The 21779-nt window shown below is 36.4% G+C and overlaps 1 protein-coding gene across 1 annotated transcript in view; it reads right to left on the bottom strand.

The window, feature by feature from the left end:
* The window catches only part of LOC144351913 (uncharacterized), a 30720-nt gene extending 10299 nt beyond the window's left edge, over positions 1-20421 (bottom strand). The window contains exons 1-14 of the mRNA XM_085497381.1: positions 20382-20421; positions 18756-19027; positions 12807-12948; positions 12401-12520; positions 11792-11914; positions 11531-11650; positions 10475-10684; positions 7680-7892; positions 7134-7355; positions 6706-6918; positions 5276-5503; positions 4786-5001; positions 4143-4436; positions 3871-4020 (exon numbers count right to left, since the gene is read on the bottom strand). Of these exons, the coding sequence (XP_085353507.1) occupies positions 3871-4020; positions 4143-4436; positions 4786-5001; positions 5276-5503; positions 6706-6918; positions 7134-7355; positions 7680-7892; positions 10475-10684; positions 11531-11650; positions 11792-11914; positions 12401-12520; positions 12807-12948; positions 18756-19027; positions 20382-20415 (2557 nt within the window). The 5' untranslated portion in view covers positions 20416-20421. The remainder of the gene's footprint in view (positions 1-3870; positions 4021-4142; positions 4437-4785; positions 5002-5275; positions 5504-6705; positions 6919-7133; positions 7356-7679; positions 7893-10474; positions 10685-11530; positions 11651-11791; positions 11915-12400; positions 12521-12806; positions 12949-18755; positions 19028-20381) is intronic.
* Between the last annotated feature and the right edge of the window lie 1358 nt (positions 20422-21779).

The following is a 21779-nucleotide window of genomic DNA, read 5'->3' as shown; positions in this document are numbered from 1 at the left end:
ACCTCGTCAACTATTTACAAATATGAATCATACTAAGCTTGTATTGAAGAGTGATCAACTGACTGCATATAAGATGATCATATGACACCAGACACATGGTTACCACTTTTTTATTCAGGCATAATTAGTATATAAGACATTGGTGGCCGCCATCTTTAGCAACATTTCATTCGAAGGACGTCAGCTGTTGAAGGAGGATATATGCAGTGATACATACATACATACATTATTAATACATTATACCATAACATTGTTGTGTCTGGATTCATAATATTTGAGGTGCTGCCCCAAAGATAGTCTTTATACTCTGTGACATAAGCATGGTTGTCATTGACATCACCATAGGCCATCACCATGAAATATATATTAATTAATTATCCTACTATCTGATTTTATGAGGTAATGGCTCAGCATTACTTATTGAAATTTGGACATTAGTAAGTATCATAAGCTTCATGTTTTAGCTGTAGAGCAACTCCAAGCTGTACAGACTGCTTGTTCTCAAAAATTACCCAAATATTTTGACTGAAATAATGCTGAACTTTTTAATCAAAGCCATACTGTGCACACTTTCCAGAGCAGCAGTATCAACAGTCTATGAGTATTCCCAGATCATAGGTCAATCAGACGTGTATATTGGTTGAGAACCTGAGCCTAAATTTTCTGACTATGATACATTTTATATCGGCTTTCAATGTCGTGGGGATGGCTGTAATGCCCTATAAGATGTCTACATAATTGTGAATCTGAAAAGTTCTGAAATATTTGAAGACTCTACTACCTAAGGTGATACCATGGATATGAAGCTTACAAGGTTTTACCGAAACCTTTGAAAAGCATTGCAGCCATCAAGAAGCTTGCTGCAAATATCTGAAGATATGGCTCTAGAAGCAGGCTATTTGGCAGATCTATTTGCTTGTCTCATGACACATTCCTAATCCAAAACCTGACGTAAGTACACCAAAAATGTCCACCAAGCTGGCTTCCTTGTTCTGGCACATGACAATGTGCTGGACATTGCCTCGCATTTCAAGTAGGTCAAATCTGTGGTTACGAAAAAAGCCAGAGAGGTCTCTGACGATTTCTTTTGCATCTAAAATTGAGGCCCTCTTAGCTTCCTTAGGTTAACCCAGGACGCAAGCTCATGTGTACAGAAAAGTGGCTCTGGGTAAAATGGTGTTTCTTCAGGCACAGGTTCAGTCGACTGAATGGGTGGCGTGTCTGACTGCTGTTGCTATGACCCTATGGAGAATTGACAAGTCTCACTGGCAAGAAGGCTGCCATCAAGGCAAAACCAGTAACCAGCCCCTCCCCTACAGTTCCTGGTCATGTAAGAGAAAAAGCTGCACTCAGGTTTTGGTATTTGGTATCTGCACAAGACTGGCAAACTGGAGGGTAGCTGTCCGAGGGCAATAGATTAGGTGTGATGCTTCCGGGTGTTCCAACTTGGATGTTCTGGCACCAAGGCTGGGAAGCATGTGCTATATTATCTGCTGGGTGGGCTTCTTCAAGGATTCATTAAGGAGGAGGTTCTTGTGGAGATTCTCAGATTTATATGCTCTCTCCATTAATATGTTCCAAACATCTTATCTGTGAGCATTCCTGTGGAAATACGCTGTAGTTCGAATCCCATTTTTAGCAATCAAATGGTTGCTGTTGAATGGAGACAGAGATACTTTGTTCAGGTAATTCCCATAAATACGGTGGCGCTCAGACAGCAGTACATGCATACCATGGAAAAAAAAGTTTGCTAATGGGGGCCTTTTTTATACTGCTCATGAAGAATGTGCTTTTTCATGGCGAGTTTTCTCACATTCTTGAATTTTCCACAAGTCTCCAAGCATTACCAGAAGTAGCCTGACAAGAAGGCCATCTTTGCCAGATTTTGTATATCTATTGTGTAACGAGGGCCAGCCGGATGACATAGACATAACATTAGTTTTCAATGTTCAGTGATAAAAGCTGCATATTGGCGTTTGTGTTTGTGTAAAAAAAATAGTCGGCTCGAATTGGAAAATTGAAGATGCTACTAATCCTGTGTGTTTTTGCAAATGCCCAAATTTCTGTAATAATGTCTGTCTTGTTTATGCATAATTGCAGGGCATTCCTGTGTTAAGCGCGTGCGTTGTAATTATTTCAGGCAAATATGTGATTTTAAACCTGATTGAGTATGTTTTACACCGCAACACTCGTGATGTATCAAGGAAGTGATGCCAAAGACTATGCTGGCTCTGCTTGTTTCATTGTGGCTAGATTTGTAGCCTAAATGTGCTTTAAACTTTCTTGATTTTGGAGGGTTAGTGAGTGCAGTTCGCAATCTAGAAAGTTGCAAAAACGGAATTACAAACTGCAATATTTAGAAAAGTTAAGTGGGAATTGTTCGAATTCTCGGACTAATCATGTACCTGTTATTGGCGCGTATCAACATGATGAGACTGTATTACTGAGTTTGTCTTCTTGAACTTGTTCAGTAAATATTCATTGTTACCCACTTGAGACCTGAATGGATAGCTCAGTGTTCATTCTTATTTGGCTCCTTTTTAAGAGCTCTATGAACCTTTGTGATGAGCACATAGGATTCCTTATTGCAGAGATTGAGGACCAGCTGCTCAAACTCTATTGATGCCACCCCAAAAACTAGGGGGTTATGCTGATAACCTGTCATTCATTATTTTGTAGCCACTAAGCACTTGGAGATACTTGGAGCGCATGTCCACATGGTCCTTTATGGGAAATAGAGCTGAGCAGAGTGCTATTATCTTTTTTTTACATTAATCTCTTCTGTGAATGTGAAATGTGCGACTCTTTGGTCTCTTTGGTCAGTGCCAAGGGGATGATCTTGAGGTACATCCATCTGCCAACTACCCACTCTGTCTGCATGAAAATATGATCACTCGTATTGTTATCACCAAGTCAACATAGTCGTGAGCCTTCCTGTCCATAGTCTTACAAGCTAAGGGAGGATATATATCTCCCAGACAGTAAATGCTTTAGTAAATGCTAAATAAATCTTTAATCCCTTGTTGAGGGATATGTCTCTATAGGATATGCCTCTATTTTATCTCGGTCACAGGCTCATCGGAGTTTCATCTCTCAATAAACTCCCCTGTCACAAGTCCTACATGGTACAGGAATTGGATTGCCCTTACGGACCCTCATGAAAAGATGGACCTTACAGTTTCTCGACTTTTAGCCTGGCACAAATGTTGTGTTCTTCGCATATACCCAAGGTATACTCGCAGAAATGGATATGTTCAAATGGTTGACAGGGGGGCATATAGTTATGCAGAGCCGCCAAACGGAACGGGAAAGGTCCTAGAGGGTGTATATCTCCAGTTTCCACGCTGTGTATATGAATGATACAATGAGACTATTAAACACAAGGAAAATACCGGAAAGTGTGCAAAAAAAGAGTGCGTATGTGGCATATGTATTTGACCTAAGGTTGGTGGTGGTCTACAGAATGGGGGAAGACAGGTCGGTAGGGTGTGCCAACTAAAGCGGGAAGGTCCTATGGGAGGATATGTCCAGAATCCTCATAGTAAATGATACAATGAGACTGTTAGATGACATGGAAAATACCAGAACATGTGCAGAAAAGTGTTGTGTGGTATATGTATCCGAGCTGAGGGTAGGGTCTGTCAAAAGGGATGGGAAAGGCCGGTGGGTCTGTCAAATGAAACGAGGAAGAAACTCAGGAGAGGATATGTTCAGAATCCTCAGTGTATGTATTAGTCAATTATATTTCATAGTTGTAATATAACAATAATCATATAGCTATATATTCATATTCCTTTAGCAAATCATTTTAATGCATTCAAGATTTCAATACTTTTTGAGATGACATTTGCCAGGAAGGATTATACCCACCACTTTCTTTGAAAGTACAATCTTCTTCATCAGATGAGTCTAGGCAATCGTTGATGACATCACATATTCTGTATGTATGTAAACATTCGCCGGAACCACATTGCCACATACCAGATGGACAATCGGATGAGTTGCCCGATGCAATGAAAACTACAAAGGTACATAAGAAAAGTGAATACATTCTGTTCGCTCATCTCACCTTATACAGTCAATACATATGTTTTTTGCGATCATACATCAAACGATATAAATATGAGAACTCATGTACATACCTCCGTGTACAAGTCTTTGATAATAATTGAAATGCTCGTCAACCATTAAGCTAGAGTTCTTGTCATTGGCGTCGACGCTATAAATAGTACATTCATGTACATCTTGCCTATAGTCAAACGATTTACAAACAAATGTTTTCTGGAAGTAACAGTTATCTAGACACGTTTCAAGCGACACGTCATTGTATACTTTGTCTTTGCCACTGTCCGACATAAGACGTTTAAATTGTTGTTTGTCAAAGAATGCAAATAGTGCTCGCTGTTTTATTTTTTCAACTGGATTGATCACCAACTCTGAAAGAAACAATTCATCAAATCAAAAAGCATAATAATACACATTTACATGTTAGATATATATCCGTTTAACATTTGTTAATTTAATGCAGTATTTTCTCAAGGTGTTCAAGCAAAGATCTCTAGTTCATGGAGCGTGATAACTGTAGAGACATAAACATAATAAAACCAATATGTGCGATATATAGGAGAATGATTTATTTTCACGTTTTGTGCAGTTATAATTGAATTGTCAAATACACATACCTCATATACTGAGATATTTTGCCCATTGTAAGATTGTAAGTTTTTAATCATTCTTTCGTTTGTCCCCCAAAATACCTCATATAGTTCTGGTGTGTTTACCTACCATCTGCAAATACCTTAACCTCACATATATGGAGAAATCCACTACCAACTCCCTCCAGCTGTATGCTGACGTATCTGCCCAAAATAGGAACATGACATTTCCTATTTATTCTCCATCGACGCGAAATCTGAGGGACTATTTGTTGACCACATCGGTGGTTTCGTTTTGCATCTTCATAGTAACCAACACGAACAGCAGCTCCGGCCAATCGCTGTGCTGCGAGAGGACAATATGGTACTATAGACATATCAAATGTCATATAAAAACATCACTATGTATACTCTGATTGTCTTTAATGATCACTACTAACACATTTGTTTGAGCAAATGATTGCATGTGAGATATATGTGTTATGTATTCCACAACGTCTATGGTTGGTACATATATTACTCTCTAACTTGTCACATATGGTTCTAAAATTAAAATATAACTATCAAATATCAGAGCATAACCAGAGCATTCACTATATTTTCAATATTATGTTACATACCACAACAATCCTGTCTATTGTATATAGCCACTTTGTACACAAAGTAAATACCACCAAGATCAACTCTCCACCATGGTTCACTTTCTTCAGCACTGTGGATACATGTTCCTGAATTAAGTACTGGGTAGGTGTTGCCATCCACGGCTTTATCAGCTGTATTACCATACCAAACACTGCTTATATACGCAGACTTATTTAATGCTACATTTGAAAGCGACTCAGCCACAACTGGAGAGTGAAACGTAAGAAACACTATACACACTTCTCATTCCAGATAAAACAAAGATTAAATTAAAACACTTTCTAATAATAATGGAGTCCAATTATTTTATTTTATTTTATTTTATTATTATATATTTTATTGTTTTTTTTTGTTTATTTCTGAATATATATCGGTTTGACTTGCCGTTATAATTTGTTTATATATCGTATCTCGGCGTCTTAACAACATCTGACTCTGAAATCTCGTGCAAATCTCGCGTGAGTCAACCAATCAGAGTACGAGTTACAAACTCTTCGAAATGTAACGTGGAGAGGAACAACAAACAACTTGAGACACTCGCCGAAAACTCGTTTACAGACTAAAACAAGTACCTTCATTCGTTGTCTAAACTAACATTTAAGTAATTTCGTTTCGTTTCTTAGAGCTGATTTATATTTTAAGTCACCATAGTCGTGAGCCTGTTAAGTTGGCAGTAGTACGCATGTTTTGTTACCGATCGCCTGAGTGATTTTTTTCATTTGTAGCTAAATTTAAGGGATTAAAACATTGTGAATTGATAAATTGTGGACAGTTTCCGAGTTGGTGTAAGAAAGAAATGGACGAAGCTTTTTTACCTTGTCTATATTTATTATATGCGTGTACGTATATAATCTCGTTCTTACACATACAGACAACCCATTAAGAAACGTGACAAGCGCCTGTGGGTAGGACGGTAACGTCGTCTTCAAAGTATGTATATTTTTCACAATGCACTTAAATCCAATAAATTCTGCTCCCCAGCCGTAATTACTCACAAAAGCTATAATTTTTGCATACAAATTGCTAAACTTACCTCCAAATCACAGTCTTCGTTCGATCTCTCTTTTAAAGAACGACGAATCGTGCATGCGTTAGTCAGACAACTTGTTTTGTAAAGCGCTCTGTGACTGGTCAACAAAACTCGTCAAAAACTAGTCCCGTTGTACGAGATTTCCAATTGCATTGCGTCAAATACATTTAAGGCGATCGAGATACGATACATATGAATTTAATAACATAAAACAAAAACAAAAATAACAATGACAAAAATAAAAGAGTAAAAATAGAAATTCGAGCCTATATCTACACTGGATTTTAGTCAGATGGCCAGATGTAGATTATTTATTATAACATAAATTCAACTTGTGGGTCTGGTTAAACGTGACAAATAATTAAATAAATAAAATACCGTTTCCGAATGCTTTCACTTCACAAACATGGAGGTAATCTGTTCTGTTAAATATCTGAATACTAACATATCTTCCGACAATGGTATCGCCACAGTTAATGACAATGTCAACATCCTCAATATTCGCACGTGTCACTGTACCACATAACGTGTTACTTTCATTAAGAAACCTACTATTTCCAATTCTTACTTCGGCTCCAATTAAACGATCGCCTAAAATATATAAATCATTTGTTTCTAAGTGCAACGTTTTTCACACAATGAAATGAGTTGGATATAATGTTAAAGGAAAGGTATAAGCGGTGAGTGCATATACTGTATAAATGGTTGAAATCCACTAAAAAGTTCGACCGCCGGTACATTGATGTAATTTGCGTAAATTTACATTACAAAGTTCAAAACGATCTATCCAGTTGATATTTACTCACTGCAGCAATCTTGTCTGTTGGTGATCACAATATATTCTATTCCACACTCACATTCAGTATCAACTCTCCACCACGGCTCATATTCAAACTGAGTATGCATACAACTATGATGAGAGTAATCACTGCTTGTATCACCGTCTACAGCTTTAATGGCGCTCCCATCTTTGAACTGACTACTTTGTTCAGCAGGTTTGCCATATGCCACATTCGATAGAGCATTTGCTGAAATCGAGAGAAAAATGTCTTTCTATTGTTTTTTAGCGATATGTGGATATTCGAATAAATAAATGTTTCCTATATTCATTTGTGACAGCATTTTTACCGCATGCATATAGTACACGATTATTACATGTAGCAAAAACTCTTATATTGCTCAAAGGTGCTGCGGAACGGCTTTTCGATCGTATACGTGCCCCATTTCAAATGACATCCTTAGATTGAACATATATTACGTCATAGCATATAGCTTGCACTGACACATACTTCATAGCTGTGCATATGATATCCATACAATATTCAGTATCAGCGTGTTGAATTGAAACTCACCCACCGCCATAATTTCCACTTCACATAATATTAAAGCTTGTGACGATTCCATAACCTGTATACTTAAATACCGTCCGTATAATGGATTGTCGCATTCTACGGTGAATGTCAAACTAGATGTCTGAGTTGGTAGCAGTCTCGCCGCACACAATTCATTGTTTAGGAAATAGTTGTTTCCGCCAACTCTTATTTCAGCGCCAGTAAGACTTGCATCTTGAATATATAATGACGCCATGTATGTACGTATGTGTCACAATATACCAGTATACATACCGTATTCGTAGTAAATCGAGTCTCGGCTTTGAAATTTAATAGATCAGATCTGACGCGCAGTTATATTATACATATTTTACTTCCAAGGAAACGGTGACAGATGTATAATAATATGTAATAAAGTATATTATTATTATACATCTGTCACCGTAACGCCATAAATTACAGCGTAGCATTTTGCGGTATTTTACGGGGTATTTTTATCCTACCATATTAGGAAATGCGAATTCCAAATATGGAATGCTTACGCGCGTAAGCGTCTTATAATAATAAAAACAAACATGGCTGCCACCAGGGTTTGACCGGACTGCACACAATGAAGTTCGCTGATTGTGTTCTAAACGTTTTGGATTTCGCCATTCCCATGATGTAGCATTGGAAGGAAAAGATGTATAATAATAATGTTACCTCAAAGTATGCACTCACGCAGGCGCATCGGCCAGCGGGGGGTCATGCGTTCGGTCGATAATCCCGCTGTAATGACTTTGCGCATACTTTGCGGTATCCTCGTAATAACCTCATAATATAGTTAGTGTTAGTTCTTGCCAAAACTGAATTGTAACTGACAGACACGAAAAGTACAGAAGAACAGTTGTAAAACAAGTATCTTTTGCATTATTAGCGTCGGATAACCAATAAACGCAATTATCTTATGTTATAACGAGGTGAATTATTGTGTAAAAGAGAATTAACATACTAAACCATAGATCATTTAAATGTATACTCAATACATAATCAATATGTCTGAATGTGAAATTAAAGAACTTGACTTTTGCGTACGGTTTAGTTTTAACTAATTTCTATATAAACTTCATATGAATAAATTTGTCAGCAAGGGAGCACATTGGAATTGTTTGATTGCAATGCTCATGAATTGTTGAAACTCGACAAATATGTATAAATTCAACTTATCATATGGTACACCCAAAATGATGGGATTTTAGATTGACGAGCTGTGTAAACGCATGATCGCCCTTCAGTATGAACTAAGCAGTTGGTTTTTAATTGAAGACAGCATGTTGTTTGCTATAATATGTACATGAAACAGGTGCGATTTCTTCAAGTTATTGGCCAACAGTCTGAATCCATGACTGTGTGTACAGTACTTTTGACAGTACAAATACCCTTTTTTACAAACCAAAACTTGATACAAATAAATTTTTATTCGCATTTCAATCCAATCCATTAACTATGTAACTGCAAACTGAGCTGTGATTGGCAAACTCCTTCATTCTTCTGGTGTGCAGATGGCCTTTTGTTTTTGCACTCTGGCATAGCGACCTTTGTTGTGCTATGCTGGCTAGGTGTAGTCAGTTTTAGTCAGTGTGCTCCTAAACGGTTTGTTTATCCACTGGCCACACAGATGAGTTTGGGAACAGTGTTGGTTCAAATTTGGATACGTCACTATTCAAGGTAAGCAGTGTCGTTCTCTGCGAAAGTATTTTACTGTGAATTCACCTGTTCATTATATTTGTGAAGATTGCGTACTGCACTACTGTGTATCATTTCCATGTTCACAAGGAAGCACGTATTGTTGTTGAAATGCATGTTTGTAGTGTGCCTGTTATAATCATTTTATTCGAATTTATGATGTGTATTTAATTTGCTACAGTGTGTGTATTTTGCATTATGTATCGTAGTTTGGTGCATTTCTTATTATTTTAGAACCACACTTTCATATATCATCGTATCGTATTGCATTGTATTCCATCGTATCACATCGTAGTATTGCCATGAAATAAATGTTTATACACTGGTGCGTGTTATTTGCCGTGATGATGCAGTACCCATATGCTCCTATAATTCGTACATGTAAACAATAACCTCTAAGACCCTTGAAATTGTTGTACATTAGCTATATTGCCAAGTGAACATTTTATATAATTTTCACGTCGACATATAGCCCGCCAGGGATATAAAATTGTCAGAACAACGAGTATAATGCATTTCAGCTTACAACACTGCAAAGGACATTGACAATCGCAGAAAATGTCTACCCCCTACTATTGATACAGGAATGGTTTGTTGGATTCTGGAATGTTACTTTCAAATGATTTGTTTTATGCATGATCCAATATTAAATATCTGAATACGATGCCTGATGACTAAACATCCTGAAGGAGTCATTCGAATTGCTGAATTATTACACAAGCATATGTTTGTCCCATCGATATACATCTGGAACATTACTTTGTTTTTTGAAAAGCATTTCTGAAAACGCATCGGACGCATCAATTATTATTAGTCATGCTATATTAATGTACGAACAACACTAACCATGCACGCCAGGGACTTTGTCCAGTTAATAATACCTGTAAAATGATAACAAATTTGCCAACTCGGGAGGTATATCTTTGATAATGTCTGAATATGTACACTGCTGGACTAGATCAGTGTGCAGAATTTTGAAAACAAACACGCTGATCGCCAGCTATTAGAATTCTAGTAAGAGAAACTAACCAAGGTCCCATGTCGTTCATGTACATTGTTTAATGTATAAATGTATAAACAATTCTACGTACATATATAGTCTCCATTATGCGTTATAGTTACTTCATGTACCAATGCAGCTGAACCAAAGTTGATTGTCCAATATGGTTGATAGGTATTATACGTCACAGAGCATGTGTCGATATCGCCGTCACGTGCCTGGTCAGGGTCTGTATCGTTTGCGTATGTACCACTCTGCATTGTGGCTAAGGCCATTGGTGCAATATTCATCAAGGGGATCTCTGTTGAAAAGCAAGCAGTTTTTGAGTAAAAACATTTGTGTATGCTGTATTTTTGCTGTATTACAATGCATATTCACAACATGCATTTATAGAAAATATCAACAGTTATAAATTATGTGATTTCTTTCTTTAAATAGTTCTCTAAATGACATAATATAGTTTGAATTTGTTAAATAATGACAAATGTTTGGCTGAAGCGTCCTTCTATATTTGGAATCCTCAAATAAAATGGAAGTTTGAGCCTAGCATGTCATAATAAAATTGGTCATTCAAATTAGCATTAACCAGTATTATGACAAGGATGTCATACTTATAATGTACCAATTGCTGTTTAATTGCTATTGTTGTTACAAATTATCCCATGTCAAATGCATTAATTGTTCCTCGGAAAAATCTAAATAGTTGCCCTGTAACTTAGACACTTATTGATCAAGGCATTTTTAAAATTAGGCGTGTTAAATCCTAGTAGATACAAATAGACTACAGTAATCGCATGTAAATGTTGTGACCGCTCTATTGTGTAAAACGAGTGTGAACATTTTCTCAACGTGTTTGCTGCTTTAGGCATCAAGTTGAGGTTTGTATTCAAACCACCTTTTGCTATGAATGACAAATCTGGTAGACATTGATTTCCGCTGTTTAACATAATTTGTGTTAGACGAAGTGATGTTAATTCATATATTTGCTAGATAAGTTTGTTTACAAGACACTTGGTTTGGGTGCAAGCCAGATTTGGGTGAAACATGAAGAATGACACTGAACAAAATATATCTTAAAGTGTTTTGTTTGATTGTTATCCAGTTCATGAACAAGACCATATGAAGTTTTGAGATAATACATGCTTACCACAGACATTGTTGCTTTCATCACTGCCATCACGACAATCGTATTCACCATCGCATGTTTTGACCTTAGAAATACACTCCAATGAGAGGATACATCTATGATCTTTTATTACGTCACATTCTGACAATATTAATAAAATGATTTGTAAGTTGGCAGCCCTTATAGTGTTATAATATATATATATATATATATATATATATATATATATATATATTATATGTTCAACCAATGTTTGTTTAAGTAATTCAAATCAAATCTTACCACAATTATCTTCGTCTTGGCCATCATAACAGTCGAGAGTTTTATCACAAACCAGATTTGAGGGTATACATGTCCCACGTTCGCTACCATTATCACAATGGAATTCGTCCTCTCCACACTCCTCTGGAAAATCAAAGCATGTTTTTTTTAATAATTTTTGAAATGAAGCATGTACGTGTAGTGATAGATATGATGTGCATATTTCGACAGGACAACGTAAAAATAATCCTCGGCGTTACCAGTGATTACTATTCTCAGTTTGAGGTAAAAATCAGTAACTTTTAAATAGAAGAGGCTCCCAAACGATCAATATTTTCCATAATTAAATGTTACGTTGATGTTTTTTTTTTATCAAACGTTATGTTATAATAAGCACACTACGTCTTTATGTGCATCATTAGTACAATATGTGTATAAAGGAGATACGAACAGCGAACACTACTACAAACTTTAATTGTTGATTATTTTTTACATTCAATAGTATTACGGTTATCTCTCTAAATCACGTCCTGTGCCGAGATCATTATATTTAGGCTTATAATATTGAAAGCCTAACTTTTAAAGGAAAACTTGAGCCGAGTTGGTTTTTATTACACCTGTTTGGCTTACCAAAAAAACAATCATGTTCATCACTTTTATCTTCACAATGAATTATTCCATCACACACAAGGTAAGGTTTAATACAATGTATACCATTGGTACAGTTGAAGTCGCCAATCATACAGGGTACTGTGAAATAATCATTAAATATATCGAATTCATACTGTTAAATAAAATAACAACAATTAAGAGCTCAAACAATATATTACTGTCAGAAAAAGGTTGATAACAAGGCTCTACAATTTTATATGCCACTTACGCCAAATTGTATAAGATAGACTACAGATTTCAGCACACAAATATTAACACAGTCACGATTGGCATGTTCAAATAGTTTGATTTCTATTCAGTTATACCTTCTATTCTATGAACAGTTTTATTAGTTCGCAAAAAACAGGCATCGCGCACTACCTACCATAGTATGGTAGAACGAAGTTGGTATCCACAACAAGCAAATCACTATAAATAGAATCCCGTATGGCAGACCGTCTTAGTTTGTTGGTATTACAAACTGTGACACTTGGAAACATCAGTTGATTAGGTGAAACAACGGCCATCTGCAATGAAGAAATATATGGACGGTTACAACGTTATGTACTGTTTATGTTACCCCTAATCAAATTGCGCATAACTTTTATTCAACTATCATCGTTTCTCTATAATAGCACGTGTAAGGCAAATTATAAAAAAACAAAATTCCATTTCCTGTTTTTGTTGCTACGAAGACATCCTTCCCAAACAAAACTGCGTCGATTGCCTGTACTTTCGCAATTTTATCATCACAAATATCACAATTCATGGGCGCCGCTATATTGATTAAAATGAAACGCCAAAGAGGGATTTGTAACACGCAAACTGATTGGACAATGATTATCCGCAACTGACTACTGGGGGCGCTGTTAGAATACGCATAATTGATGGCAGTTCTGCCATGGTCTGTTTAGAGGCTTGGCCGAATAAACTTAAACCTTGGCTAGCGAAGATGGGGTCCATCAAGACAATGTTGATGCTGACAAGACTGAACTGGCTGTTTATCTGGAAACTGTTTATTGCATCTATTCTGTGGACGTTTGAACTGAACAACATGTAATGTTCTAGTGAGGACGTGACTACATGCTTCAACAAGTTGGGCTTAACAGCTCATGAGAATATTATTTCAGAAATGTGCGTTACTTAGCTAGTGGAATGTTATTCCATTATTTCCATGAGAGGGCGTATGAGACACAAAATTTCAAAATTATTTCACATTTTTTTACATTTATTTAGCGTAACGGAAATTAGAAAAGCTAAAATTGTATTACTCGCCAAGTTACCAATCTATTTAGACATCTATATATAATTAAACCAACCCTTGTCAACTGGATATGTGTGAAACCAAACGAGGATATGATTAGTATGAGTACATAATCGAGATAAGGTGTGGTGTTGCAATGACACTGTAATCAATTATATCTATTTTGATAGTTTCACCCAAAATACACATACAAATTGTTACGGTTCTTCCCACTCTGAAAAAGTCAGAACAATTAGATGAATAGTGTAAATTCAGTTCAAATTATTTTAAATATAGCTTCTTGGATGCAAAGACACGAATGGTTACGAGATAATTTGCATAATCAAGATCAATAAAGTTTTAATATACTAGTTTTAACTTCATATTTTTCCAAAAGTTAAGTATCGAAAAACTGCCTCAAACAGGTGAATACATGTCAGCATAATGTATTCAGTTGTACAAATAAATGTCCCAAGAATAGCATATTATTATACAAGGAGTTTTGGCTACCTATTTCTGCGAGTGTTATTAGAACGTGGTTCTTAAAATATTAAAAATGTGACATTTGATAATAGTTTGCCTACAATGGTGCGTTTAATTCTGGATATATTGATTTTGTGTGGGGTCCAGTCAAAACTTGCGCCAAATGTATAACACTGTTTTTTTGAACACGCACACGTGTAACACACTTGCTAGATTTCGATACATCAATCTTTGACTTGTGTTCCAACTGGCTGGTTGATACTGTTTACATTCGTGTATATGATCAGTTGGGCGATTTGGTTGGATGAAATTGAACTTTCGGTGCAACCAAATCCTGTATGGCCATTTTCCGCCCAAAAGATTTGTTTTTTTACTATGAATATCATCCGGTTCAATCATTTTCTTTATGATTGTGCCGAGGGTAATCACAGTCACTTTAGAAGGGTTAAACCATAGTTCATTGTGGCAATATTAATGTATGTAATGGAAAGTATGACGCAATGATTGAGCATTTGGAGGTCTCTGATAGTTCTTTGCCTAGAAGTCTGTTGAAAGTCAGGTTTTATCCTATTATTGAACATAACCATGTTCCAGTGTGTGTTGCAAATTTGGACAATGAAGATGTTCCGGTATGCGCTTAGAGGTAGTTCATGGTGTTGATGAAATAGACCAAGAACAAGAGATAAAAGTTGGTCAGGTTGGTAGCTCTTTGTCGAGTTCCTCGTAGGTTAGATGTTTTAGACTGTGACTTGACCTCTGACTGAAGAAGTATCCTGATAAAACTGCAGACTAAACATTATACTGTATTTAGCAAGGATGGCAATACTTGAATTAAACACCAAATTCATATCCTTGAATATATACCAGTTTATTTACCCCATCGTCACATACCTTCACATCTACAAATAGAGGTGAAACAATTGCTACAAGACTGGTGTGTACGTGGCATCGTGCATCCGAGTGCGAGTCCCTATAGTTAATAAGCGACTCTGGTTAGAAAGAAAAATAGTGGACTTCATAATTGTATGGACCATAGAGCCCTCGTAAGTCACATAAAACCGGGTGTCCATGGAAGCAATGAAGAGAGCCAAGAACTTTAGCACACTCGATTTAGCACAAGGATACTTACAGTGTGCAATGAATGAACAAGACATCCCACAGACAGCATTACATGTCAGCAGCGTTTGTCTGCTCAAATATATTTAGATGCCTTTCGGTCTTTGCAATGGCCCTGCAGGTTTTCAAAAACTGATAGAGGGTTGCTTGGAAGATCAGAGTTTGTTGTCACATATTGATGACATTTAATTTTCGGTTCTGACAGAATGATGGAATTGTGAGAGAAGGTCTTTACAAGGTTGGAAGTTGAAAGGTTAAAAGTCGAACATGATAAATGTTATCTGTTCAAACAATAGGTCAGTTTTCTGAGTCATATTGTGTCAGAGCGAGGAATTTCAACAGAACCAGAAAAAATAGCTGCAGTCACAGACTGGGACACTTCTGGGACTAATGGGATACTATTGACGTTTCATACCTGGCTTCTCTATAATCACAGCACCCCTACATGCATTATTAAATGGCATCAAGAAATTCTGGAAAGGTGCCATTCAAAGATCGATGGAAGAGGATGAATATACAACCTCATTTCAACAAGCATTGATAGCTGCTCCTGTTAGGACATCATGACTTCACACAATTTCCAGTTTTGAAGGCTTGGGTGCAGTTTTGTCACAAGAACAAGATCATGCATAAGTAGTTGTATCATATGCTTACAGGAGTCCCAAACCAGCAGAATGCAACAAGAATAAGTACAGCTTTCAAATGGGCAATGACTCAGACGTTTTGTGAATATCTGATTTGAGCTGACTATGCAGTTTACACATATAACCACACATTATGTTAACTTGAAATATCAAAGCCTGGTGCCACAAATTGGATGGGTTTCCAAGTTGTCACAGTTCAACTTCAGTACAAAATATTGTTTAGTGAGACACAATATGAATGCAGATGACTTGAGTCGAAGGAAACGGTCAGGAAAAAGCATGGTCGGCAATTTAACCAGGCTATAACTACTAGAAATCAACGTGCATGCACAGTAGCGAAGATGTTGGTCAAAGAACGATTAGTGGATTACGGTGTTGCAAGATGACTGCATAGCGACCAAGGTCAAAACTTTGAGAGTGAAGTGATCGAAAGAACTGTGTGAAATTCGTGACATTGAGGAGTATCACACCACTCCAGAATGATATATGCATACAATGTTAAGCCACATTCACATACTAACTACTCTCCTTACTTCCTAATGTTAATATGAACCAAGTCGTCCAGTTGATCAGGTGATAAAATGAACAATGAAACAAGGAAAAATGACAGAATCGTTACAATAGAACAGAAACAAATACCAATTATAGTTAAATGTCAAAAATGAATGGATCTTATCATTTTTGAACAACTACCTCCTAACATTACATTTAGTCTTCTTTAGAGCTACTGACATAGAGAGGGAAACATTAAGTGACCGCGGTAAATAGTTGATATATCAAGTTGAACTTTTTTTGTCAGGAACATGTATTTATTATCACCAGTGATGTACTGACTGTATAGGGTGTGTGAAATATATGTACAAGTAACTTTTTGACATGACGATTACCCTGAACAATTTCCCTCAACATTTTATGTTATTATTATTGACCTGAATGAATTATTGTATTTTTAGAAAATATTTTTTCCGTATTTCTGTGTAAATTTTATTTATGTTATAGGGTCGATGATGTCCTTTTAAAGGGGATTGTTGCAGGTACTTTTTTATATATGTATACATTATAATTTTTTACCGACAATATTGAATATTTCTGTACATGCATTGCTACATTATTATTCTTGTATATGTAATTTGTGTAGGCAAGATATGTTTTTATTTATTTATAACAGTTTATTCATTTGTATATTCATTATAGGGTTTTGCTTGATACAATAAATAGAATATCTACAGTCATCATACTGACGTTACCTAGTATCCTAAATTTATTTATTAACTACCCCATCGGTCACGTGTTTCACAGCTTGTCTTATTATTTATGTTCATGCCGTATATAGTAAATGTCGCATGTATTTTGTTTTCACTTGTACGCCAGCTGACTGTGGTCCTCTCTACCGGGCGATGTAACAAAAACGATTTGTTTACATTGACTGGACATCTTCCTAGCTTTTTTGATGTGGCAAAAGCAGCAGGCTTGAATAGGCGTTCACTGTTTAATTGCCCGATCGTGTTTTGGTCTCTCTCTCGGAATATTCTATATATTCCAATCGGTGTCCTGTTTTACTACCACAACTCGCACGTCTTTTTATAGTGTTAGACATGACCCCTCCGATCGAAGAATGTTGTTGTGTTGTTGAGCCAAACCGTGTTTAGGAAGGATTTTTCATTATCGAATCCAAGCTGGACACATTTCAACAGCGCGGACTCGTCGCTGGCAGATGATCAGAGGTTCTCATTTGTTCGGTCTATTCGCCGGTTGAACTTCCCGCGATTTGCCATGCACTCAATATCTCGAATAACGGACGAACTGTTACGATGGTTGTCACGTGGTGAGTACGGAACATTGGTGCTACGCTCAGTTGACCATCTGACATGTTTCTCAGCCATTTAAGACACGACCTTTTACCATCCAAGACTTATTCAGTGCCATATCAGCCAATAACTTGTTGAAATAATTAGATAAACGTATTTGTTGTTGGGGCTAACGAAACTAAGCTGCCAGGACTACGCGGCAACTTGATGTGTGTCGTCTGAATATTGGCAGACAACGCAATTAATTCATTGGTTTATATTTTATTTAAATGAACATTAATTTCCGTATAATATTTTTTCAAAGAAATTGATTGTTTCATCGTGAATGAAATGTTCAGGTGAAATTTAAAATAAAGTAATGACGTATGCTAGGCAGCCATGTTTGTTTTTATCATTAAAGAACGCTTAAGCGCGTAATCATTCCATATTTAGAATTGGCATTTCCTAATATGGTAGGATGCATATCCACCCGGTGAAAAACCACAAAATTACGGCCCGCTGCAACTTAAAGCGGCGGAGTCGCCACCTGCTCATGCCTCAGATGGTCATAGCGTTTACAAACAAGCCGTTACCCATGAGCCTTTGCATTTTTAGCGTGTGCTGTTATCGTCGCTTGGGACCCAATTCCCGCGCCTGCGCAGATGATAACCTATTTAAGGCTTTATGGTGAAATGTGTATATTAATATAATTTAGTAAGGTCCCTTGGTTTAAGGAGTAGTAGAATTATTACAGATAAGCGTAATAAATAAAGTACATGTAAATGCGCATGGATATAAAATGTGTAGCAGTGTTGCCAGTGTACACTTTGGTTTTGCCGAATTACTGCTTGGCGGTAGTTTATATTCCAGTAAGTGTTCTGTGGTTTTTATCGTTTGTTTGACGAATGTCTATTCCTGTATGAACAATGCGTGTTTCGGATTTGTTATGGCACATCCAATAATATATATGCCTGTTTTCTTGAATGAGGGATCGTCTCAATACTCTTCGAGTATTCCAATATATATTTATTCACTAATAGTATGAATATAAATTTACTCACCTCAACATTAACATTGTATTCAAGAAATTGACTGATTAATAGACCCACTTGCACTACAAGAATTACAAGTGCCAGGAGCACTATAGCCATCCAAGTAAATCGGGTACAGGGATGTGTGGCTGAAAAGATATGAGAAACACCGTGGGCCGTGGTATTTTTCCCATAGTCTTCCGTCACAGCTTTCAAATGTTTTCCTGTATCGTGACTGCCTGATTCTTTCATCCTTGGCGCTGCTGATCGTTTATCCTCCCGGATTTGTATCATACAAATACCTTCAATAAAAAGACATGCATTACGTAATATTAATGAATATGTATCATTTCAATATATTCAAAGTCTGCACCAGTAATGACATATAGATACTTTGAAGAATAGTATTGATAATAGTTTGTTGAAATTTTAGTAATACAAACATTCAACGCTCCCTTTTCAGCCTTTTTACATGTTTGAAGAAACAAAGAATGGCAATATTTACTATGATAAAACACAAGCGCCAATTTTGTGAATTATAGTTAGTCATAGCCATATACCTAACATTCGAATATAGTATTCTCAAAAGCTAAACAACGTAGTTCATATGACATGAGCATCTAGTGGTTGATCAAGCATAGTTAATATATCACTAAACTGGATTGTATTATATTGATCAACATTGCAAACACAAAGAAGAGTAAGTTGTACTCGCATTTTTTTTAAAAAATGTAAGTGAAAATGCATAATGAAGGTGGGAAAATTTAAGTGAGCTATTTCGATTGCCTGTCGAATCACAATGACCCGACGATACCTAACCATTGGCATTTTGTTTCTGTCAATCGATTTCACTGGACAGGGTCAAATTGAAAAAGAATAATGTTGTACTGATATCGTGAAAATGGAATATCCACAACAACCCTATATGATACATGGCCAACAATTACAACAATTATTGTCAGCCACTAGTTATCCTTAAAATAGATTTTCAGTCACAATGTATTAGGTGTTGTTCATTCAGTATATAAAAATTCAAATCCAAAATAGGCAATGGCAGTGGTACATGACCTGAACATGGTTGGAACAAGATTTCCAAGGATAGGTTGCGCAAGTATAGTAGATGACACATGTCAAATGTTATATCGAAGGGACAAATACATCTTGAATTTGTCGATTTCTAGTAAATAAAAAAATAAAGATGGCCACGTGTTTAATGACAAACCCGAAAAAGTCATTTCGAAGAGATCTAAGATATTGTGTACTAACTGGCATGTAAATTTAATCAGCGGATACTCAAATGTTCATAGAACAGGCCTTGTCTTATATCGGTAGTAAAATTACCCGTAGAACTAGTAGAATGGAATACAAATAGTACACGGTGGGATTAAAAATACGTCTGTTAGTATTAGACGTAGATTATGCCTATATAGAATCTATGTTATTGCATTGGTGTTTAAAAGTCAGCTATTTTAAGGGATATTGATAACAACTGTTGTAATATATGTTGCTGTGCTGTATTTGATTCTTACCTCAGGTGTTTAGCAATACGTCTGCCTACAGTTCAACTGACATTCGAAATTGGTAATTATGTCGTATCTGCCTTCGATTACTATGATTCCTGTTTGGAAAAACAACAATAAACACAGTGATACTTACACAACTGACCTTTTACAAAGACTGAACAACCCATACGCTCAAAATAGGAATACATTCATACTCCCTAGGTGATTATTTGTTATTTGTGAAGAAAATGTCTTATTCTAGGGATACATAATTATTTGTTTAGAATGGTTATTTGACTAATTCTGTCGCATTGTGTAATCATTTTCTTATGCGTACGATGTTTTCAACTTCCTGAATAAAAAATAGTAAATCTTGAAATTTTGTGAGATTATCCGGTTCATATTCTGTGCCGTTATATACAGAAAACTATTCTTGTGAATAAATCCTACTTTTATCCTATAGAATTCTTTTGTGTTTAGTGCTAACTCCTGTCTTAAAATACGACAACAAATATTTCGTTGATGTTTGTGAGCTCTCGTGTGATTGGTCAATGCATTGACAGCTCTTCCAATACTGTGTTTTACTCCCTGTTAATTTGGTCCCGGTGGAAAAGAGTTTTACTCCAGGGCTACATGCAAAGGAATGTAGGAGAGTTATGATGAGCACTGGGAACTTTCCAATAATCTTTTTCAAACACAACATATTAAGATGTTTCGGCAGAGGTTTCCTATACAGATTATTGAACACCGGGATCGAACGCCGGTGACGTGCACAATATACTGAAGTGCCGGGAGGTGGTGGGATGGGAAGTTTATTTCAGTTACAAATTCCACAACAATTTCGAATTACATGTTATAATATTCATGGTTAACATTATTTAGATTTTACTTTAATTTATATTTGGAGATAAAATATAAAGTAAAATAAATAAATAGAACAGCAGCGTGGTATAAACATGAGTGAGCTGAGGACACAGGTAGCACTCGAGATATGTGTTGAAAACAGAAGCAGCCAAGGAGCAATTTCGCACATTTCCATTCAAAGTATTGGATAATTTTTATGTAGTTTCTGCTTTCAATTTTAAATGTCATTAACGAGAATTAAGGCACCCCCATATATGTTCGGGTGTGCCCTCCCCTTTCTACCTTCAAAAAGTGCCCTCTCACAATGGAATTAACTGTTTCGATAATCACGAGGTTGAAAGGGGCAGCCATGGATTAAAAAGGAACATAGTCCCGCTCTCTATCAGCATGTTGTGAAGTGCGGTTGATTTACAGAACAAGCTTAAGAGGTCATAGTTCAGGTTGCGTTCGCGAACGATACAAGATACAAAGTTCCGTTCAGAATTTAAACTTTTCCATTAAAACAACCATTTCGACCACTCATGTGCCAGTGATCATGTTTGGTGTTTTAAAATAGTGAGCGGGAAAAAGAACTGGATAAAAATGTGGTGGTTTTCCTTTTGAAAAAGTGATATGCGGTCCATTAAAAAGCGATAAAAGCGTGAGATAGGGCAAAATGAGTACTGTAGCCCGTTTATATCTTGACAAG

Source organism: Saccoglossus kowalevskii, chromosome 1, assembly GCF_978046115.1.
Source record: "Saccoglossus kowalevskii chromosome 1, keSacKowa6.1, whole genome shotgun sequence".
NCBI classification, from domain to species: domain Eukaryota; kingdom Metazoa; phylum Hemichordata; class Enteropneusta; family Harrimaniidae; genus Saccoglossus; species Saccoglossus kowalevskii.
This window is presented reverse-complemented; position numbering and strand designations above follow the sequence as displayed.